Source organism: Sinohyriopsis cumingii, chromosome 17 (assembly GCF_028554795.1).
Source record: "Sinohyriopsis cumingii isolate HCF-2022 chromosome 17, ASM2855479v2, whole genome shotgun sequence".
Taxonomy (NCBI): Eukaryota; Metazoa; Mollusca; class Bivalvia; order Unionida; family Unionidae; genus Sinohyriopsis; species Sinohyriopsis cumingii.
This window is the reverse complement of record NC_142977.1, coordinates 21,135,413-21,160,215: the sequence shown is the minus strand read 5'-3', so window position 1 is coordinate 21,160,215 and position 24,803 is coordinate 21,135,413. Positions and strand designations below refer to the sequence as shown.

The window sequence follows — 24,803 nt, the reverse complement described above, 5'->3', positions numbered from 1 at the left end:
AGACAATGCAATGGCAAAGATTAAGCCTGGGTGCATAAAACGCAACAAAAATTAATTCAGGTCCTATATATGAATTGAATGGAAGGAGATTGTGTTTTAAAAAATCTATATATATTCAATTAGATCATTTTATTTGTGTTAATAAAATATCCACATTTAATTTTAGTCTGTTCTTAAAATCATCCTTCCAGACCTTGGAAGTGCTACTGAAAGTGAACCCTAAGTTGTCTGTTAAAAAAAGAAGCATTTAATATCACAGTACCATATATGCCAGTTTTGAATCGAACCTAGCTGCAAACTGAAGATATAAAGATGTTCTGTCCAATAATGCGCCGGCGTACCTCGGTATGTGGGTTTTTTTTAGGAGTAATTTGTAGAATAAAGAATCCATAACCTGATCTGACACGGCATATAATGACCCTGTCGTTTGTAGTTCGACTCTACATATAAGTGAGTAATACGGTACCAAAAAGGTGAGCTAAATAACAAAAGACTTTGAGATCGTACATCTATGTCTTCAATAAAATTAATCTATCACCTAACCTATATACGATAGGTGACCAATGTTTTCAAGCAATGATAAAGTATATAACAGAAGGATGGGACTGACGGAAACTTTGTCTAATTTAATTTTTGGTCGAGACTGAGTGTAGGCTAAAATTCACAATACAGTATTAATAAGTAGATCCAAGTTATGAAAACTATTTACCCTTTATGATGGATGGATACTTTCGAGTAGGTCATTTAAGTTTCCTATGCAGACTGAGTTAGATGCTTAAATAAAGGCTATCAAACAGTTTCGAAATAAAGGATCAGAAACAGAGGATATTTGTGGAACCAGTTTCAACTGTTAGCAGGTTACTAATCGGATTTAACAATACATATTGAAAATACCATGAAAAATCAAGCGAAGCAAGCAATTAGCCAGACTTTCTCCCTGACCATCCTTCTCGCCTGAGCTGCACCTATAATTGGTATTCCTTTGCAAATTTGACATAGATCCTACCATTTTTTCAATTCCTAATCTTATGTGCAAATATCTTAAGTGTCAATTCATAATCCTTCAAGATAGACTTTTAAACCATATCATAATAAGCACTTTGTTGTACTGACGGTAAAGTATAGACAACACAAGCTTTGCCAATAAGTACAATATGTACTAAAAGGGTTCAATGCTGTCTTAGCCATTTCAATTTTTCAGCAATTTTCTCAAACTAAGGAAGATATTTATCTAACTCTTCTTCTTCAAAAGGAGGTACTAATCAATGTTACTGGTAATATCAAATCTCTAATTTCTACGTTAAATGGGATAACACTTGCAATTTTCCAGTTCCTACTTATTAAAATTATCTCTCCGTCTCTTTTTGTCATTGCACTGCATTTGCATTAGCTTATTTTTCTTGCTCTTTCCCTCTCGATATCCGCTTTCTGCAATTGCATTTGCCTTTCTGTATTTGCACTTATCTTTCTTCTATTTGCAAGCCAATTTGTCTCTCTTCTTTCTCATTCTTCTACTTGCATTTATCTCTTCCTTTCCTCTTTCTGCAAATCCAGTTCTCTTTCAAAATTATGTATATGCAGTTGTCTCTCTCGTTCTCTCTGTCATCTTTCTCCAAATACATTTGTCTCTCATCTTTTGTCATCCTGATGCTCAAGCTTCTGAACTCCCCCTTTGTCTTGTGTTGTCATTTTAGTTCCCTTTATTTCATGTCAAAACCAGATAAAAACCTAATCAACTTGAATGTGTTGATGTGTGTGTATTGGCCTGTAACTTGGAGATATCCCAACAGTCTTTCGATGAAACACAATATTATAACGAAATAAGTTATTGTTAGAATTCATTTTAATTCCAGATTAATGTTTTTGGCAAATAATGTTAATAAAGACCTTGTAATTCCAGTTAACAATAACGTGAATATATAAATACACACAACACAAATACTAAACGAAATAATACAAATTCTAATAAAGATGTTAAATGCAAGAACTTTTAATTTCGCAAGTAAACAAGATTAGATACTCCTTTGCTTGACTTAGGTCATAGTTACCATTTTTTGGAAAAACTCCGCCATATAATGGAATTCTCCATTCGAGAAGATTCTACGTTGTTAACAAGATACAATCTGTCACTAAAAGTATGACACAGTTTATGGTAAAATGGTACAAGTAGGCTCGGTTCACCTTAGGTTCACTAACCTCTGAAGGCTGAGCGCCAAGCGAGGCAACTCTTAGTACCATTTTTGTAAGTCATTGGTATGCCTTGGTCGGGGATCGAATCCACGACGTCCCGCATCCGAGGCGGACGCTCTGACCACTAGGCCACCTTTGAAGCAACAATGCAGCAATTTCAATTAATCGAGTTACTACACATAATGTACCATCCTTTGTAATAGAACATTGGTATACCGTTGAGGCACCAATGAAGATTTGGCTAGGAAAAGCATTCCAGTAAGTTTCTGCGTAACATATTATCATCAACTGAGGATATTACTTAGATCTTGGTACAAATACATTCACGTAAATGGCATAATTATTAAGCGATTTAATTAGTACTATTCAAGTCCAATCCAGTTAGGGGGATAATAGTCTTCGCGGCTTATTTGTTTATCCAGTTGACTACCAGGCTTAGGAAAACCTTTAAAGTACACCACATCTCCACCTGCGAGCCATGCTCCCCACCAGCCAAATGTTCCTGACGTAATAATCACGTGGTCACAAGCGGATAAAACCGCCATATCCGTTCCGGGATTATTAAAACTTATAAATGCAGTACAGTTATCTTCCTGCAGATTTCCTTTGCACCAAGGAATATCATCACTCACAACTATAAAGAAAGTATCATGGTATTTTTCTTTCAAATAATTCATGGACTTCTTTATGTAAGATATCGGTGCTGCACTGTAACCAAATGCATCAGCACTATTTGTCGCCATGTCTCCTCGACGTATGTGAACACCAACAATAGTTCTGTTTCCAGATCTAAAACTGTTTACTATGTGACGGGCTGGTTCATATAAATTTGGTCTGAAATTAAATGAACCACGAATAAGAACTTCGTCTTTATAAAAATATTTCCAGGACTGATAATACCCTGCTAGCGACCAATTCGTTGAAGTATCAAGACTCTCAAGAGCTCTGTCGTATTTGCCGAATGCTTTCTCTTCAGCAATTTTCACATTTATCAAACTCACCGGGCTAGTGATTAAAATCAAAAAGTATTGGTTAATCTTGTGATCAGAAGGAAGAAAAGCTGTGTAATTTAGTCGCTTAGCACAACTCAGCAATGTTGCAACTTGAAACATATTGTTACCAAGGCGACCGTTTCCTGAAATCGTCATGAAATGAGTTTCTTTAAACTTCTCTGGGTTTGGATTAACAATAACCTTTGGTTTAACCGAAAATACAAATGTACTAACCTTTGATATTTCTGGTAACATAGTAATTCCAACACTCCTTAAATGTTTCGAAATTATTCTAGTTTGGTCAGTTGCATATAGGCGATTGCTCTGCATTGACTGAAGGCTAGATGTGTCATCTGTAACATAACTAATATTGTCCAGTGTCGATTGGTTTCTGTACAGCACAATAGGTAATGTTACCATTTGTAGCACATCCGGCACTGTGATATCGGTGTATGTAACAGCACATAGTATGACTATTCCGAGTGAAATACTCATCAGTACTGCGTAGCGTCGACGCTCTCTTATCTTCAAGCAAGTCTTCTTCCAAAGACTCGAACAGTGTCTTTTGCATATTGTGTCCATGTCGGATCTGAAAGAAAACACGGAACTACATCTAAGTCATGTTCTACTGGGACAACTTCAACGAAACGTACACCAATGAGACAAAAGATTTAGCAATATCTTCGACAAAGGAATCTGGAATAATGTCAAGGTAAATAGAGAATTTCACCCAATAATATCATGAGTCGGTGAAAGAGAATGTCACACTGTCGATTAATGCTTGCTTTTACCATTTAGCATCTGTTGAAAATTTTTCAACCTCAGCCAAAACAAAACTTATCGATATGGCTTAGATATGAAATCATAGCTGGTGCATGATATGAAAACAATACAACTGAAAAATACAACAAAGTATTATTTGAAAAATAAATGACTTCCAAAATTATCATTATTATTATTATTATTAGTAGTAGTAGTAGTAGTAGTAGTAGTAGTAGTAGTAGTAGTAGTATCTTCAGGTATTGGTAGGGATCTCTATTTTCGATATAGCAGATTCCTTGTTTGTGTCTTGGTTCAAGTCCTATGTAGCTACTGTTTGCGAGATTGGTTATAATACAATAAGAGATTTAGTGCATCAACGGGAATTATAACGGAGACGATTAGTGAGCAAAATGGTATTTTGATCCAGGCTGGTGAATAGTGGTAAAAGAAAAGCTATTCAAATAAGTTGGGCCCGAGTTTATTTGACCCTTAAAAATGAAATTGCAATATTGGGAAGCTCATCTCTATTATCAGATGACAATATAATACTTTTACTTACATTTGTTCAACGTTGAACCGATCAATTCTTGGTTTATATGTCCTGGAGCTACAACTGAAACCCATGCAATTGGTAATTCTCCCACAGTGTATATATGTGCCAACATCATCCTTCCACAGCCACCCCATAATGAAACATTCAAAGGATTACAAAGTGTGAGTCTCTATGACAACAGACAGACAGATAGACGTATGCATGGGTTAAAGGATAGACAAACAGACATATGTATATATATATATATATATATATATATATATATATATATATATATATATATATATATATATATATATATATATATATATATATATATATATATATATATTCTACACTAATAGGAACCTTATGTATTGACACGAACATATAACTCAATATGACATGACTTTTTCGTCTTTCAAGACAAGCCATGTGAATAAATTAAATAAAATGACGAAGAAATAAATAAATAGAAAAAGTATAACCTGGTTTACAGATGGTTCTCAAATAACTTTTATTCCTGTACACAATGCTCAGTGCAATCGATAAATTACAAATACTATATCTCCGTCGTGTCGTAGAGATAATATATAACTCTGTGAAATCTTATAATGTTCCCAGTTTAATATCAGGAAATGAAATAAAAACATTTTTCCTTCCATGAAATTATGACAAATTCTGGCCATATCACTTTACAAACTTCTTATTTTAGAGTACTTTTCCCGGATACATATATGATGGTGTGACGGTGGAGGTGGCTTGTTATCACTCTATTGTAATTATTGTCATATTGCGATACTTTGTATTAACAATGCAGCTTCATTGTGGAGGTGTCGAATAAATCTATCGTCATTATTTTCCTATTGGGATACTTTAGACTAAACAAGACTGTATCTGACTGAACGATGCATTTGTACACTATAATATCATTACTTTCAGAGGTTTTGGATATTTGGGATTAACATCGCTGTGTCGGGGTGGAAGATGCATGGCTCGATAGCGCTTCATATTTTGATATAGGGATACATTAGATTAAAATGACAGTGTCAAGTTTAAGTATGCTTGGACTCAATTTATTGTTATTACTTTCATATTGGAATAATTTAAATTTTTGTTGTTGTTGTTGTTGTTGTTGTAGGTTTTAACGCCATTATTCAGCAGACGATAGGCTATACATGGCGGCCAGTATTAATGGTGGAGGAAGAACCCGGGAAAACCCCGGAAAGAACCACCGACCCACGAGAAGCTACTTGCAAGCTTTCTCACATACCCACATTAGCCGAACCCGAGACTCGAACCCGCGCAGACAGAGGTGAGATGGCAGTGATCTGTAACGGAGAGCGCGTTAGACCACTCGGCCACTCGGGGCTCCTGGAATAATTTAAATAAAATAACTTTCAATTTGTCATGAGGTAGAATATGTTGTAGAAATGTGATGGATAAGTGCATTCATCTTTTCCTCTAATATTCCTGTCCTTGAACGCCTCGACGGCCAGATCTGGATTCACAGACTGATCAGGGTGCTCCTTATTGCATCGACTAGATCACAATTGTCAGTGTTTAATTGAAGTGCCTCCTCTAATGCATCCCTGTTATGTTTCTAGCAACTGAGATGTGGTGTTTGACGTTTGCATGCTTCTAAGTGTGTTTGCTATTCGTTGGTTTCCAGGATAATGTTTATATCACTGTCATTTTTTATTTGCAACAAGGGTTATGCAAACTCTTTCACTACACATATTCTTGCAACAATCAGTGATCCATGAAAGGATATCGAAAAGGTGGTGTTTATGACAATGATTTGTCTTCCCATAGAAACATTCATTTTGAATTCCACTTCCTGGTTATAAATCATAGATGTTTTTTTTTCAATAGGGTCGAATTTCTGATCAATACATGGTTTGTCAGTTACAAGTGCGTTAACCACAACATTAAGTGATATAGAACCGCTTGACAAAAATGGTTTATAATTCTAAATAATAAGATCAGAATTGGGTTTAATTGCCCGACAAATATAATGATTTCAATACATGACCGTGATCCTGACCTACCTGAAATAATTAATTTGGAATGGTCTGTCTTGATCCTGTTGCTTATTTGTCCATTGAGAACGATCAGAAATAACGTTCCATTTCTTCGTGCAATCGGTGTACGTAGGGAGAGATAAGTATTTCTGATCAATCGTATCAGATACTTCATTTTTACAAGCTTTGCTGGTTTACGGTTTGGGAATTTACGTATTAGATTGAAATACTTTTTTCTACCAAAAGACTACTGAGCGGAAGACTTTACTGACAAAAGAGTATGTATCAGCTAAGGAATAGTCGTCAGCTATACGATCTGTATTTCCTAATGTTTCTACTTATGGTCATCAAGGTAAATCTTATGGTCACAATTCTTAAACTCTTCAACTAAATTAAGTTGTCTGAGACTTTTGTAATCTGGAGAATATGCTTGGCTAAGCACCTATCAAATAATTGCTCTTTCTCCCTTACAAATTTGACATGGGATTTCTAGTTTTTCTTCATAGTTCCCAAACCGCTGCCGATACGACTCATGTACCGATCCATAACTCTTCTGGCTGCATTCCTAAACCAGATAATGCTGTAATGAAACAGAAGTGTAGATGTCAAGTGCTTTGCAAAAAAAAAAAAAATAAACGACTTTGCATTAACATTTTCATAAACTTGTTTGGCAATTTCAAATTTTCAACAATTGTTTTTTCAAAATTGAAGAAATTGATCGATCTTCTATTAGATGGTACTAACCTAACATTTTTAGTAACATAAAATCCAGAATTTGTATGTAAGGTTGGGACGTACTTTTCACTTGCCAGCTCTGACGTGTTTAATCTAAATTCAGTTCCATTTCTTCCTTCCTCCGTTTCTCTGTATTTATCAATCTTCTTTTTCACATTGCATCTTTATTTGCATCGACATACCTTCTCTCCTTATTTCTATTTCCGCAATTGCAAATGTATTTGTTCTCTCTCTTACTTTTTCATTGCATTTCTTTCTCTTCTTTTCTTTCTGCAACTCAGTTTGTGGGGTGTCTATATGTAACTGCATTTGTTCTTTCTTCTTTTGAAGCTCAAGCTTTCTTAACTGTAATTATCTTGTATTTTAGTTAAATTAAATAGCTTTTCAGTTAGAGCAGATGTAGACTCACTAATCAAGTCCAAAGCACTTTTACCCACAATATTCTTTTCCACAAAATAGTGGACCAAAATAGTTTATATTTCCTATCCATTAAAGACAGAAAGATGAAACAAAACATATTGTGTCGCAAGCTGGAGTAATACATCCTTTTACAAGAACTCTGATCTTTCCAGGGTAAAATTTAAAATTTAAAATAAAGTGATCCACTTTAGATGTCATTGCAAACGCTTCTTGACTTCACTTTTGATTTCTAAAATGTGAAAACATACACGGGACGTAGAAAATTCCAAAGCAATAGGAATCTAAGACGAGCAACCAACTTTCTGTTACAACATTTTGATCTTACGATAAGTAATAAAAAAGAGTAGAATAAAGCTTTCTAAAAATCAACAAAGCATTTTGTTCCCTAAACAGAAAATAAAAATTGTTCAAAAGGAACATTAGTATTGGGAATTAAATTACAAAAAGTCCTAGAATTACAGACACAAGCCCTAATTATAAACGTTCTCAACAAATCCAAATTAAACCCAATGCTGAAAGTGCTTATGTGCCTGTAGTGGTCCGTATAATGGTGATGTGACAACATTTTTTTGTTGGATCACGATAATACAATTCAGAAATTAAATCCTTATTTGAAATTTCACTATAAATTGAAGTTTCTATTTCCACGAAATGTTTTTGTTTCATGAGCATCCTGTATACTCGATGAATAAATAATTTAAATAAATTAAAACCATTCCAAATGTTTTTCTAGACACAACGGTAAAAAAAATGATTATGCCAAGATCTTCAAGCAGGAATAAATAAGTGTTCCTGTCTCAAGATTATATAGTCCTCTACTTGACCTCAGGTCACAATAAGCATTTTCAAAACAAAAACATTACAATATTCCAGATATTAACAATATAAAATCTTATTCATAATTATAAGGTCTGTTATTAAAATTATAATAAGATTATAGAACATGTCAGGTAGGCCAGGTATATTTATAGAGGACTTCCAATAACCTAGACCCTTACCCAAATAAATATGTTTACTTCTATTAATAATGGTCATAATATTGTAACCACATGCATAGCATATATAACTTAGCTGATTAGAGAGGGAGAGATTCAGAAATTCAGGTCAAGTAGAAATTGAATTTAATTTTGGTCAAGGTTAAGTCCAATATACACGATCAAGTAACAATAGCATACAACGAAAAACGAAATAACTAAAAGCATAACAAACAATGCAAATTAATAAACATAACATGTGGTACGCCTTTCACATAATAACCAATAGCAATGTTTTTTCTGCATATTGGATAAAAAGCAGCCCAAACAGCAATATAGAGCTAGTAAACATGTCCAAAGGTCATTTTGCGGTAAACACACATTTAAATGACAAAGACGACACGAACACTGAAATGGATAGTATGCATCACTTATCACCAGCTGTTACAACCGTTGAGGAAAACAAAGTATCACAATACAAGCCGACTTATTTTTAAAAAATCATTTCCCATGTGTTAGGCAATTGCGTTGCTTATGATTATGAAAGAAATATACCTCAGTCTAAAGTTCTACACGGAAAATACATTCATGTTTGTGCATTACAAACGTTCTTAATATGTGAGTCAGGAAATGCCTACACCTAAACCTAGATAAAAATAGCGTACTCGTTGTCAACACTGACGAAGTGTCACGTACTGACGTGGAGGCTAAAACACAAAGAAAATTGTATATAGTGTAACGTTCTTGCTCACAATAAACCATAACTAAAAATCAATACAGGTAAACAACAACTACATGTATGAAATACATGCCTGTCACCAGGTAGCAGTATAAGTAGGACTCGCTAAGGCAGAGTAGGATCAGAAAGGCTCAAGATTGGAGCCATTCGATTTCATAAATCACAAATAACTTTTATTATGGTTTGATATAGACTCACTAATCAAAACCAAAACAATATATATATCTACCTATCTATCTATCTATATATATATATATATATATATATATATATATATATATATATATATATATAGATAGATAGATAGATAGATAGATAGATAGATATATATATATATATATATATATATATATATATATATATATATATATATATATATATATATATATATATCTGTGTGACTACGAAAATTAATGGGGCCCCGAGTGGCCGAGTGGTCTAAAGTGTTCTCCGTTACGGATCACTGCCATCTCACCTCTGTCTGCGCGGGTTCGAGTCTCGGATTCGGCTAATGTGGGTATGTGAGAAAGCTTGACAGCAGCTTCTCGTGGGTCGGTGGTTCTTTCCGGGGTTTTCCAGGGTTCTTCCTCCACCATTAATACTGGCCGCCATGTATAGCCTATCGCGTGTTGAAAAATGGCGTTAAACCCTACAACAACAACAACAACGAAAATTGATTAATTACTATGTGAACATGCGGTTGTGTCTACTCCGCTCGAATTCATATATCACCAATTTTATTGCATCATTTAGTCTAATATAGGCATAGTCGAGATGGTATACGGGTTAGTTCCACTTAGGCTAAACGTAGAGCATGAATTTAAACTCTCTAACCTGCATTATAATATGATTGATATATTGAAATACATGAAAAGTGTGAAAATGTGGGTTAAATAGCTCTATGCAACACACAGCTAGCTATGTCAGCAATAATCATGAGATTGGAGCAGTGCTCTAGAAAGTGGTTTGAACTATATTTGCTTCATTTCTTCACCTTTATTCAAAGCGGAGGAGAGAATCAGAAATTATTACTAGCATACACAACCTTCAACCGATATTCGTACAGTCAAAGCAAACATAAATCCTCGATTTTACTTGCAAATGTGAGGGGTTGGCAATGGAAATCATAAATCTCTATACCATAAATGAATTAAAATAGCCTTTCAAGTTAAATAGTACAAGAAAACATAAACCTCAGTTGAGAAAGCGCAGTGTAATTGCTTATTTGTCATTCTCTCCCCACCTAAAATTGCACATAACCCTGAGATAAATTAAAGTTATTTTAACAGTGCTGGTGCAATGGAGACAACTTAGAATCCTAGACAAAGACGGCTTTCTTTGGGTCATACTCACGATCAATACTGGCACTGCAGACGTTCTGCGAATTCACAGTGGAGAGATCAACGAACCCTATGTACGGCGCTAGCTAGAAACACGGTTTCTTTCTCCACGTTGAACGGGAGAGAAGGACAAGCAAAGCAGTATTAACTCAAAATATGAAAGTATAGAATGGTATAGAGTTTAAAAACGATACGGACGCCTTTTGGGGTTGACAAACGTAATAATGATTCACTTCGGGGTTCCTTGAATCCATAAAAGCGTTGGGGAGGTGGCACCATCCCCTTCCCCAGGAACAACTAGCAGGCTGCGGTGCAGTCAGAAAGAAGTGGCACATGCACAATTGTGCGCACGCCACTATAATTAAACTCAACAACAACAACCATGAGAACGAGATATCAGGAGCACACATTTGCCAAATTTCGACTTGGCCTTGATACCAAAATGAAATTTATTTTTCTTTTCTCCACAATTCGAGGCTAGGAAATATATTTTTACGGATGCACAGAATACTGCTTACATAATCTAAGTTACAAACTAAGTTACATGAAGTATTCAAGTTGATAGGAAACTCTTTATAAAATGTATGGAAACCCTTAAGATATCAGCGTATGACTTACGCGAAACGTCTATATGTAAATTCGTCTGACTATTATTTGTTTTGTTTGATCTAAAGAAGGAAATGCAACGGCATAATCCGACACCTGATTTTTGAATCGATAAAATTCGTTCGTTCAATGAAATGTAATACATTATATGCTGACAGTAAGAAATAAACCGGTGATCAGGCATAAAGAAAATGCTGCCAAAATATGATAATACACCAGACATTTCTGAATTCTTCACTTGTGGTACACATGTAGTATGGTAATGTTATATCTGCTATATTGCAGAATCTGTTAATATTTACGAAAGCAAAAGCATCTCTGCTTAAGACTAATTGGTGATGCTTCGACGAGGTCTTCTCTCGCTGAAAATAACTAATTATATCAGGGTGTTCACCTGCTGAAAAATACGTTGACAAACAAGAAACCCAATACGATAAAAGGGGTTGTCAGGTACAGTTCGAATCGTCATTATATATGTTTGCTGGGTATTGGGAGCTTTTTAGAAAAATATCAAGTCACTGTTTTATTCATTCATGAAAGAAGCTATAACTAAGTTCATGGAGTTAATAATACTTAGTTACAGAAGCTACATGTTGTATACAACTATGTAAACATTTAGATTATAGACTCTTGTAGAGATCACGAAAATGGAGAAACGAAGGACAAATGTATCAAAGGTAAATTGACCATTGCAAAGATATTTTAACGGTCTTTGACCAATATGTTGCAAACATACACTAATAATGATCTTAGACATTTCAGGCAGAATTAACCCCAATTCTGCATTATTAAAATATATCACTACCCCAATAAAAATGGCAATACAAACATGAAATATTCATAAGAGTTTATCGATTTTGGTATGCCGTTTTAAATAAAATTAGGTTGAGTGTAAAAAAATTATCTTCAAAAGAACACCAAAGCAAAACTTTAACAGTATGACTTAGGAAACTAGGCATAGTAGGACGCAAATCGTTGCCATGTTGGAATACAAGAGATATCCTGATTGCGCTTCTATTCGGACAACTTCAGATAGTTCAGAAATGGCGTATATTTTAGAGCCGCAAATAATGGAAAATATTTAGACACCATACACTTTTCCCAGAACTCAATTTTACATTTTTAAGATTTTTTAAAAATTGGCACCATATATACATTATTGTGTTGATAATGTTTCATAGCGATCATTTAATCTAATGTGTTTGCAGTTTGTTTCCGATCCGGTCTTGTGTTTTTCGGAAAAGTAAAACAATAGCTGTCTCATTAGCTCATTTTCCGCATACAAATGTGTACAATACAGGCTATTAGGATCTACGAAATAAACATTAGAACAAATCTATTGGAAAACTTTACTAGTACAAAAGACGTGTTTTCCAAATATAGATCAACACGGACAGACATTAAGACGTTATAACATGTTACATATCAATCCAGAAGTTTGTATTCAAAACAAATATTTTATATATGAACTTTCTGAACAGTTCTAACTACTTCCAAAAAAGTTTCCGGAATCGTTCCGATATATCAATTGGTTTTGTTTTACTAGTACAAACGATGTGTCTTTTATATATAAAGGTTAGTTACAGGAACAAATAAAACAATATTGAGAATTGTCCGTCGACATTGTGAGCTTGCTGGTTTTATTCTAATGCGTGCAGAAGGCATCTTTGTTACTCCTTCGTAATGGACTACCTTTTGCTGCATTAATAGTACACTTTATTTTTTGGGTCAGTTAGGGAAATGCATCCATTCAAATATACAGTAATATAAAAAAACAAACAGGAGATGTTTTGTTGTGTTTGATTAACCATTCAGAACGCCAAGTATAAAGATATAAACTTCAACTATGCTCACTTTGTTTCAAATTGATTCAAAAGTGCATTCAAGTCTCGTTTGAAACACGTTCTTTTCCTCATATTGCAGCGTCAGTAAAATAGAAAATGGATTCGTTAAAACTATATCTGTACGTTCAAAAATATATACTCCCTCCTACTTACATGTACACATTTTATGACTGGATTTGTCAAAAAGAGGCATAAATACGTTTGACCGATAATAAACAGTACCCTATTAGTCCGTGCATGATTAATTTTCTAATGAAAAGGTACGTTTCTTATTTGGTTACTATCAGTGACGTTTGCAATTTCATGAACTAATTATAGACATATCCGAATATTTGAAAATAAAAAGTGGAAAAAAGAAAAACGTTAATAGTTATTTTATTTTTCTTTCTGTAAGTTTGTTTTCCTTCTTTTTGCAAACACAATATTATCATATTCATTCATAAAATGAATGCATCGTATGATAGTCAGTATTATGTCACTCTTGAGATCGTTAAGTAGACTGTTCATTAATAAAGAATAAATCAACAGAGTGTATAACAAATTGTATAAACCAATGTATAACACGTAATATAAACCAGATTATCAAACTGAACCAGCATAATTCAACAAGGCTGCAGACATCTTAATGGTATGCGCTGTATCAGCATCGTTAAAGTGTACATGCAAATAATTCAATCCACACATTAGGTATTAATGTGAAACTGAACTAATACAGCAGACATTTTCATAGTGTGTCATCGTTTTGCTTTTCGACGCCGAGATGATCTGATACACATTAGTAATCTTCATTAACAACCAAACCATTTACTCACGGGATTCTGGCAAAAAAAAAAAAAAAAACTCTTATGTAAATGTTGAGATTCCTTTGTGTGTAACGATTCATTAACTATCTATCTTGCCTTTATGTATGCATGGTAAAATAATGGCATGCGATGAAATACTTATTGCAACAGAATAATGATTTGCACAGTCAGTCTCTGACTGTCACATAATAAGGCAAGAAATGACTTGGTTTTGCCATTGAACGATTTGATCATTTTCGTCGTACATGTTTACAACGTTACCTAGGTTGAATAGGTGTTTTTCTAGGTAAGCGACTAACTAGGATTGTATCTCATCGGAAATCGCCGCGGCGAGAGACACAAAGAGCACGGTATGCACGGGTATTTTACCCTTCTTAATACTCATTTCCTTGTAGATTTAAGGAAAGTCTTTTTCTCTAATTGACACACTGGTCTTTTGGATCTTGTCATAGAGTACACGTTTTCCATTTTTTCTGCAGCCATAGGGGTAAGTATTATGTTTTTATTTTATTTTATATTTGAAACATATTTAGTTTTAAGCGTGAAAAGTTGGCTTTACCACTACGTGGATGTGAAACGTTGTGAACTTTACAATTTGCTATTAGCATTTTAATTTACTAGCGTGTATCAATAGATGTTATTTCTGTACTGTTATTATGACCAGCTTAGTTGCATTATACCTGTCTATGCATGTTTGTGTGTGGGTATATCAGGCTGTTGGTCTGGCCGTCTGAATGTCTGTATGCGGATGGAAGCAGGTGTGGCCATCAAGGCCATGCAAGGACATAACCGCTAATTTTTAAACTTGTGCGCATGGTGGATCTATGAAGGGTGTGTGGTCAATATAATCTTTGACCAACCCAAGAATTTAGTTAAACTGTGTGGTGTTATAATAGACACGTGAACCAAGTCAAAATGTTTCCTTTGCAAGTTTTTACAAATATTTATGAGTCATAGGTGGTTGTGAATCATACGGGCTGTACAAATTACTGAGTCACGACTCATATGTTCGGTACAATTGTTATGTTGGTAACAAATGAACATATATGTTTCAGTTGATGATGTTGTTTCAATAATCAGATTGCAGATGCACTTACGGGGCGTAGAAGCATTATACTGCTTTATGTATAGTTTGTTTCAATCATAAGCAATCTACCGATGTAAATTTTTTTCTAGCGTAATGAGGCTAATACATACACATATGTGTATTTGCTTGTATTTTATACAAATATGATGCGAATAAAGTTTCCGTGAAAGGAGTGACTTCATGAGATGGTGTTCATATCCTAAAAATATAAACTTGTTCTTTAAGTGTCACTTTTTTCCATTTACATGCTAAAAGACAGATCGATGCCCCTCCTTGCTGAGGTCAAAACTCAAGACCAACGTTTGGAAATCTTATCATCTGTCTTGACCTGACCTGCTTTTTTGTCACATGTAATCAATAATGCTGTTCAATGTATATGTAGCCATGTCCGACCCTAGATATCACAGACCAAGAGGAGCAGTACTGTAATATTGGCCTTCAATTATTGACCCAAATATATTTAGCCTTTCTCAGTCCTGTATTATCAACCTCTCTTCAAAGCTTTAGTACCACAAATACACAGAGTTTGGTAAATTGCTCAAAGTCAAAGCTCAGATGATGAACGCAACTGGATAAAATAAACATGTTTGCCATGATGCAAAATCAATAAAAATGGATTATCTACATAACATGTACACTGATATGCACATCGGTTCATAGAAATAGAATGATACAATTTGATTAACTCTATTTTGCACTAAATAAGGTTTAATTGGGCAACCTGATGCTTTTGTTATGCAGCAAGACTTCTCAGAATGGTGGACAACCGCCCTTTTTAAAACTTTGTTCTTTCCCTAAGGATGCAGATCTAAACTGGCTGTACAGAGAACCCATTCTTTATCTAATTCAACTCACTCTGACTTTTCCGGCTCACCGTTTGACACTAAAACCACCTGGTCCATCCAAGTCCAATAGCAAGCCAACCCAAATATTCTGTAAAGGTTCAACGTCTTGAAATAAGTGACAATAAATGAAAAGGCCTAACAAAGCCCGGTATCATTCACCTGGCTTGTTTAACATAACAGTTGACCATTTTATTACGCCATAGTTTGTAGTAATGCGCGAACAGAACCAATGTAAACTACCTAACCTTTCAAATGATGTGCTTGGTATTACCTAAATACCAGTAATCGTCGATACTTTTATACTTAGTATCTATCATGATACTTAATTGTATAAAGAGATGATTTCAGTAGTGGACAGACAGATGGACAGATGATATTTCAAATTCTAAAGCGTTGTAGAATGGACCATATGATTCATATTAATAGAATATGACCTCGTGCCTCTGACAGAATAACATAATTAGACATTGTGATATTTTCACTAAGAATAAATACATTTCATGAATTTTGTTTTTACTTTTATCTAGTATAATTAACTCGGCCATATTTTTATTACATAGCTATCAGGATACAAAAGTAATACTCTATTGTTCTACACTTGAAGATATTATGTTCAGGAAACCTGAAAAAGCAGTCATTCAATTTTGTTATGAAAGTAGCCGTCCCGTCCAATTCAAATTAATGATCTGTCTGCTGCAGGATGTGGAGTATATTCATTTGGAACATATTTCAGTCATTTTAATGTAGATGTTCTTGAAATGCATATGAAAAGTCACACTGGTTGGCTTAAACATCAAAGGGACAATACAAAACAGTCTTCTTTCAGTGCAGGCTTTTGTTACAGAAGTTTCAGTTGGCTGAAGTGTCACTCTCAAACTGTAGTAGAATTGAATTGTTATATATATTCCCACTATGAAAACAAAGTCATATGAAAAGCGTTCTTTTGCATACGAGGTCCAGCAACGTGGAATAAATTGCCCACTGAACTTAGACACAAAGACACAGTGATCCCATTCAAGAGTGCTCTCAAAACTCACCTATTAGACTGCAAGAACAAACTTAAAGACCTAATAATGTTTCCTACCTTAAATATTCTCAGCATGTTTTTTATGTTTTCTAATTTCATGGTGTTGGTTTTTGTAATCATATCATAGTATGTTAAAGCGCTTAGAGCTTCTAACGATTAGGCGCTATACAAAGTCCTCATTATTATTATTATTATTATTATTATATGTATTTCTGTACATACTAGCTGGACTCCAGTACTGTCATGCATATTTACAAGTCTATGCTAGGTTAAGCTATGATGCATTCGAACATTTCATATGGTCCTACATAATATAATAATTAGTGGAAGTGTATTAACTTGAATGGCAAGGCATTATTTAGGCAAGACTTCAGTTGCATATACATGTATCTTTAATATCCATGCAGTCAAAAACCTACAGAAATATTATCTTCTCCAACCGGGGGAAGCAATAAATGTCTGTGACGACTAGTGTATGAAATCCAAGTCACTATAACATAATTTATAGACGCCTAAGTATTCAAAAGCAAATTCGCATACCTGATTAACAATTGGAATGTTTGTGTCCTAAAAAGATTACCTAAAGTATATATCCTGTCCCACCACTTAACTTTGATTATAATGTTTTTGTTTTCGAAGCCAAACAAATTATTTAACGTAGATGAGCATTCGTACTTTTGTAAACTAATTTTTATTTGTTACTAAATTCTAAAGTTGCTAATTATCAAATCAACCTAGCTCTTGAAATCTACAATGTTGAAGAGACCTAAGAAGTTTCATGTTGTGCCTTCGCGTTTTTTATTACTGAATTTTTTGTGTAGCTTTCAAATGTAGAGCATTCAAATCTTTCACTACATGAAGCATTACTGGTGTTGTTTGACATGGATAAAAATTATCTATGAAAAGAAGACTTATGGTTGGGATAATTGCAATATAGCGATATGGAGCAGTTCTTAACATTTTTTTATTTTTCATCCATGAGCCAGTTCATTCTTACTCATCTGATTCTAAGATGATTCTTACTCAGTTGATACTTATTCAGTTGTACTTATTCGTTTGATTCTTACACAGCTAGTTCTTACTTAGTTGATTCTTACTCAGCTGATAGTTGATTCTTACTAAGATTATATTTAGTTGATTCTTACTCAGCTGATGCTTTTGCATATGGTTCTTACCCAACTAATTTTTATTCAGTTGATAATCAGTTAAATCTTACACAAGTAACTCTTACTCAGTTGATGCTACTCGGCTGACTCCTAATCCAGATGATACTCAGTTGATATTTAAACAGTCGAGTCATACTCAACTGGTTCATACCCGGCTAATTCTTTTTCAGTTGATTCTTACACAGTTCATATTTAGTTGAATCATGCTCAGTAGATACTTAGTTGACTCGTACTTAGCTGATACTTATTCAGTTGGTACTTACTCAGTTGATTCTTTCAAAACTAATTCATATTCAGTTGATACTAACCCAGTTGATACATACTCAGTTGATCCTTACTCAAGTAATTATTACTCAGTAAACTCATACTCTGTTATGTTACTTGGCTAATTCTAACGCATTTGACTTCTAGTTGATACTACTTGGTTGATTCTTACTCAGCTGAATCTTACTCAATAGATATTTACTCATTATTCAGAAGATGCAAGCATTCTTTATAGCAAATGTGCACTGAATTATATCTAATTATGTAGATATCACAGGGGAAGCTTTAACTTCTCCAAAAGCGAAACCCAAATGTGAATACATGTCTGTAGGGAGTGTTGGAAATTACTTCAGCATTATAAGCAGTGCTGCTGTGCTACATACTACTGAGAGAGAGAGAGAGAGAGAGAGAGAGAGAGAGATTGATAGAGAGAGATGTGGTCTTTACAAATTATGTTAACCTACATAATTAAAATATTGCATATCAGAGACTGGTGAAATATATGCAAAAATGGAAATTTTGCAACAAACGACTTTGCGGTTCCAACGATACATACGCCTGTTGTCAAAATCAAAAACATAGGAAAGAAAAAAGGCCGACATCCTATGACTAATGCAATATAAAAAAGCAATATAAATGGAGTCGTCTATTCGAATGTAAACAATTGCTCTCGGTCAACAACGTTGTCTTATCAAGTGTCTCCAATATAGTCTACTTTGAAATTATTGCATTCAGATACATTAGACGTTATTGAAACTTACACATTGTCATGCAGATCTTAATTGCGTTTGTTGAGACGTCCAGTTAGACATGGCGGCAGAAATTAGAAATGTTCCTTCTTTCAAGCTTTCGTATCGTAATGCTTACCTTGTGCAGTGAAATATAATCTTCACTATCTCATTATTATTGCTCGTCAACAACCTGAACTTACACAACAAAAGATTGCTCCGCATACCGAATCACGTGACATGACCTTGCAACAGCCGACACACATTCAGTATTTGGCAATGAAATATGTTTCAATTTCAGTGATATGTTTATCAAAAATAAAAAATGATTTCTATTTCTACTCGTTAATCTTGCAAATTAGCGGGTTGCATAAGTTATCCTGCAGTCTTTACTATTCAGTAAATCATTATAATCAAGTTTAAAGAAACTTAAAAGATATTCATGTAAAAGGTAAGTCACTTATAAAGATCCTAATGTATTTAGTATATAGTCTTATCTCTAGTAAATTTAGCTGAATTTCGTGTATGGTGCCCTAGAGGTAACTTAATTAGTAATACGGGAAACAACCTGAACTAATGATATTTTAATAAATAATTCTCGCACATAATATTTAAGATATGATTTTGTGATATAATCATGATTAATTACGTAAATGCATTCTTATCAATTCGGAAGATATATATCTGAATCCATTAGACTGGTATTTCTTTATTTGCAGTTACAATGTTTATCACCCAGTCTTCTTTCAGCTTGATGACTGAGAGCAATAAGTCACTCAGGTGTATGAAAGATCCAGACGATGAAGCATTATTTCGGGAACAAAACAATATTAAAGAGTATATTTTCAAACTTCAAAATAATGCACACTGGGATTCAGAATCTCCTGTAGAAAAAATGTATACACAACAAAGCCCAAAGTTAGGCGATTATCTACCCATATTCCAAACACGTTTATCTCTTTATATTGTCTTGAAGTTCTCTTTTTTCCTTTTAATTATCGACTGGACATGCTTTTCTACATATGTGTGTACGCGTGCGTGCGTGCGTGCGTGCATGTGTGTGTGTGTGTGTGTGCTGAACATAAGTTATGATCCAGGTACCAGATCATTCTCATAAGTGAAATAATGCGTATTATTGATGAAAATTGGTAGAACACAAGTAATTTAGACAGATAAGCATGACGCTAAGCAACAAACGTTATTCTGTCCAAATATGTAGATATTATAAGACGACCTTAAACAATCTTCACCACCACCATATATGTATATGTGTGATCGCAGGGAAAGTTGGAAATTACTACTGAACTACACAAACGTGTAGGTCTATTGCAGTTTATGAGAGATTGAGAGAGAGATTGCGGTTTATGAGAAAGAGAGAGAGAGCATACGCACCTTCGCTTGATTATATGAGTAAACAATAACACCCATCTCCTCTGATACCAACTGTGTTATCTTTAGCTTGCCCCATGTGACTGATGTAATAAGTTCCCGTGGGGGGGGGAGAGAGATAGAAAGGGAGAGAGAGAGAGAGAAAAAGAAAGAGTGAGAAGACCTTAAGACAACTATTTTGATGTGGTTTTAACGAAATAGTTTAACACCCCCCAAAAAAGTATGGAATATCAAGGACTTGTAGTCTACATGCGGAAAATTGAATTTTGTAAAGATACCCTTGGATTTGACCTAAAGGTAAGATCCAAAACAACCTTTAATATAAACCTATTTCGATCAATGGTGTACAGGCGTCAAACGTTGGCGAAGTTGGCGCGTCTCCCCTCCCCCAGCACTCGATACTCCTAAATTTCTTTGTAATGTGCCCCTGCGTTTCATTGTGCAGTAATAAAAAGGACGGTCGTCATATCGAAAGAAACACTTGCTACAGATCATGTCGTACTCTCCAAGACACTCTAAACTACTTTATCTGTTCATACTTCCGCACTGTTAAGCAAATCGTATTAAACTACGGTGGTTTACACTACGGCATAAATCTTAAATGTCCCTTCCTTCAATGAGGCCTGGCCTTAGGCCGATTGGACCAATTTGGCCCAATTGAGCCACGCGTTAACAATGGCCCCATGCGTTAGTAATTTTAAAAATATATATATAGAACCAAAGTAAACTTGTTTAAAAAATTGTTTCCAAATTCCATGCTCACAAGGGGCCCTACACGTAACACGGGGGGGGGGGTCTACCGGCAAAATTATCCAAATAAGGCAGCATGTCTGCTAAAGCCGTTCCTGCTTCAGTCTTCCGTTTTGGTTCCTGAAATTCGGCAGACCCTGGAATACAATTCATTCAATGTACAACACCAAAATTATATTTCAAGGGTGTGTTATCTGAAACTGAGGAGACTTTTCATTCTATGAGAGAAGTTTTAATGTTTATACTTAATAGGAAGACAGACATTTCTGATGTTGTATGAGCGGTAATGTTGATCTCCTTTTGCTTCTATTTACGCATCAGAATGATCAGTCACTTTGAATATTTATTAGAATATTTATATGGATATCTTCTGTTTAACAAAATGTTTAAGCGTGTGATATGAATGCATCTCACGTACAATTGTAGACTATTGGGCGAATAAAGTTAATAATATGTTGCTTTCATACGGAATATATCATAAACTGTATAAGGTCAATTTATTGTGTTTCTGAATCAAAATGTATCGACTAAAAATTGATTGATATATGAGGTAAATATTTTTTATTCAACCTTTGGAATGGCAAAATTGTATCTGAAGTTATTCATATGTCTGAAAGAAATAAAGAAATTTTGCGACTTGCTGATTTAAGACAAACTCTCATCAATCCTAGTAGGCTAGTTGCTTAGATATATATCAGTCAATTGTGGCAACAAATCAACTGGAAAAAGAGAAAATAAAACGCACAGAATTGCGTGAATTGTTTATCAGAAGATTTTACCTACACGCGACACAAACAAGCTAGAAAATGTATTTCCATACAGAAAAAAGTCTTTGTTATTCAGGTGGATGACCAGTGCAAGGCATATATCGTTAACTTGGAAACGTACTCAAAATGAACGATGGATACAAGAACGTCTTAACAGTGATGGATGCCTTCTTAAAATACGCTTGGACCCAGAGAGTAGAAGCAAGAACTGGGTTGGTTTATTGCCAAAGTTAACTAAGGGATAAAATACAGATCCTCACAAAACATCACAAATGACTTGGGTTGAAGTTAGCAAGGAACACCAAAGACATAAATTATTGATAAATCCATTTGATATTTTAAAAACTGATACATTTATAATCCTTCGTTTCATAATTGCAGCGATTTACACACATATTAAATCAACCACGAAATTTCCTGGATATGTTGTTTCACATGTTCAAATTTAACATTTTAATCTTGTGCATGCTTTACTCGTGAAGCATTACCATAGCATTCACCATAATAACCATATTTAGGATGATAATGTGCGCCGTCTGGTTGCATGTAAGACCAGACATTATTCATGGATGGAATAGAAACAGATAATAGAGATTATAAGATAAAGTTTTAAATGACATCTAGTAGGAAATCAAATTAAGCTAATGAAATAAATGTTACAATTCAAATGAAAGAATAATTACATCGCATGAAGACTTTTTAACTTTCACCCAATATCTTAACACGGACACATTTTTTTACCAAACAAATAATATGGTACATCAAGATTACTCCATTGCTCTAAACTTTAGACATATTACGCTTTAGAGATGTTTCATCGTTCAGCCTTCCGGGGCTTGCCAAAGAAGTCTGGCGTTTTATCAATCAAGTACGACGAAATCTCTGACAACACGAACTCGCCTATTTATAGTTACAGATAAGGTGTGGTCTTGCTGATAATCGGCTGACCTTGAACATGTGCAATGCAATATACTCTGCACTATCGCAATATTATTGATTTACAACCAGTTCAGTTTAATTGTATTTTCGATTCAATTATTACATGTACAACATATACATTGTATTTCATGAGGGTAGGATTATCCAACCGAGAAGTTTGTGAAACAAGTTTTAGTGTTTGTACTTATTAACTTATTAAGAACACAATACTTTCTGATGTACGAACATGATACAACAGTTTAATTTTGATTTCGTTTTTATTATCGTACTATAATGATAAGTCAATTTGAATGCTTAGTACAATACTTATGAGGGGCTTTTCACTTTCTTAACATACTTATAAGAGTGTAGTATGAATTCGTCTTACAGACATTCATAGAAAAAGACTCTAATATCCACTTGCGATTATAGAAGGGTAACAAAACTCTTTTCTGCATTAAAAAGGTCATGAAACTACGTATGCTGTCAGTTTACTATAATGAGAAAAACGGGTTAGCCTTTGGGTCATTTTGGTTCAAAAATAGTTCGGCCAGGGTCAATTCGGCAAAAAAGACTAAATTTCGGTCATGTCGATTCAGTTGGTTTTTTTCAGCCCACGTGCATTCAATAAGGAATTAACTTTCTTTTTCAGGTGTCTTAATTTTAATAGCATGACTTTGAGCATAAAAGTGCCCGTGGTCATAGTGACAGACCATTTGATTATGTATTTTCATGAACTAAATGCAACGTAATTTAAAAACTATTTTAAACAAAATGGAGTGACCAGACAAAATGTTGGATCAAGTATTATTGTAATCTAGGAGGTGATATAAGAATGCCTGTCCCATTCATCTTCAAAATACATATAATAATTAAAGTATAGCTTAAGTATTTGCAGATACGGTCTGCTGTGATTGTCCCATATTCTATTCAACCCATTCATATTTATTATGCATTATAAAACTTTTCAAAAAATCGATCGGTTACTGCAAATGCTTTTTCTCCATCAAAGCAATTACATATAAGTAAACCACATATCCCCCACTTTAAGAGACTCGAGAAGTCCGCCGAAAAGAGATCCGCATGCAGACAGAAACTCACGAGATACCAAAGCCTCGAAGGGTGTAACCAGCAGGCCAACCCATGTCCCAGCACATATCGCTACATGTGATGCTAAAAAACTTATCGGGGCTCAGGGTCAGGACGCGAATGTACCCAATAGCTAGAGACCTAAACTAGAGGCATAAACGTAAAAGAGGGAGTAGACCACTCTCCAATCCTTCTGCTTTTCTGCTGAATTATACCCTTGAGAAAACTTAGGTGTCGGCTTCCAGACCGTTACTGAATATGGGGGCAACAAAAGGTCTGTAAGAGACGTTGTCCCACTTTGGAAACAAGTCTGAAAGAAGGTGGCGGTTAACACATATCAAACATCCAAAAACACCCTCCTCCTCCATGTTAGAGATGTCTCGAATATAGGAAAGGAGTCCGAGACCCCAAAGGAGGCGGAAGTTCCGACATCACTGGTTTAACTAAACAGTCATCCCGGAGCGACTCTTGAGGGAAGATGGTGGGGTTGGGGATTGATGGGACTAACCCTGCAAGTGGACCTCCCAAGATATTGGGGTCGCTAATCCAATGTAGCTTGTGATTGGCTTGAGTTACCCCCGTCAGGAGGCGCCGTACAGGTCCACGGCCTGTCATGTCCGCTCTCCCTTGAAGCCAAGAACGTTACATCCAGTGGGCCAAGTATAGGAAGGAAAACAAATTTCTCTTACAAGTATGTTAATAAATACTCTAAAGCTGCTTATTGGGTCAGGCATAAATATCGCATCGCTACTGATACTCCGGAAATCAGATGTGAGCAAGATATTAATAGTTTAGACCTCTTCAACAAAAGA

At 34.8% G+C, this 24,803-nt stretch overlaps 1 protein-coding gene across 7 annotated transcripts; it reads right to left on the bottom strand.

Moving 5' to 3' along the window:
• Positions 1-1,825: 1,825 nt before the first annotated feature.
• LOC149777898 (galactoside alpha-(1,2)-fucosyltransferase 1-like) lies at positions 1,826-19,247 on the bottom strand. 7 transcript variants are annotated; one of them, XM_089938985.1, is made up of 4 exons: positions 19,112-19,247; positions 6,528-7,080; positions 4,504-4,613; positions 1,826-3,771 (listed from the first exon to the last, which is right to left on the bottom strand). In XM_089938985.1, the coding sequence occupies exons 3-4, from the start codon at positions 4,566-4,568 to the stop codon at positions 2,553-2,555; spliced, it is 1,284 nt and encodes a 427-aa protein (XP_089795111.1). In that variant the 5' UTR covers positions 4,569-4,613; positions 6,528-7,080; positions 19,112-19,247; the 3' UTR covers positions 1,826-2,552. The 7 variants fall into 7 exon arrangements, with proteins under 7 accessions (XP_089795111.1, XP_089795112.1, XP_089795115.1 ...); XM_089938986.1 differs by having other exon boundaries at positions 6,972-7,080; XM_089938989.1 differs by lacking the exon at positions 4,504-4,613.
• Between the last annotated feature and the right edge of the window lie 5,556 nt (positions 19,248-24,803).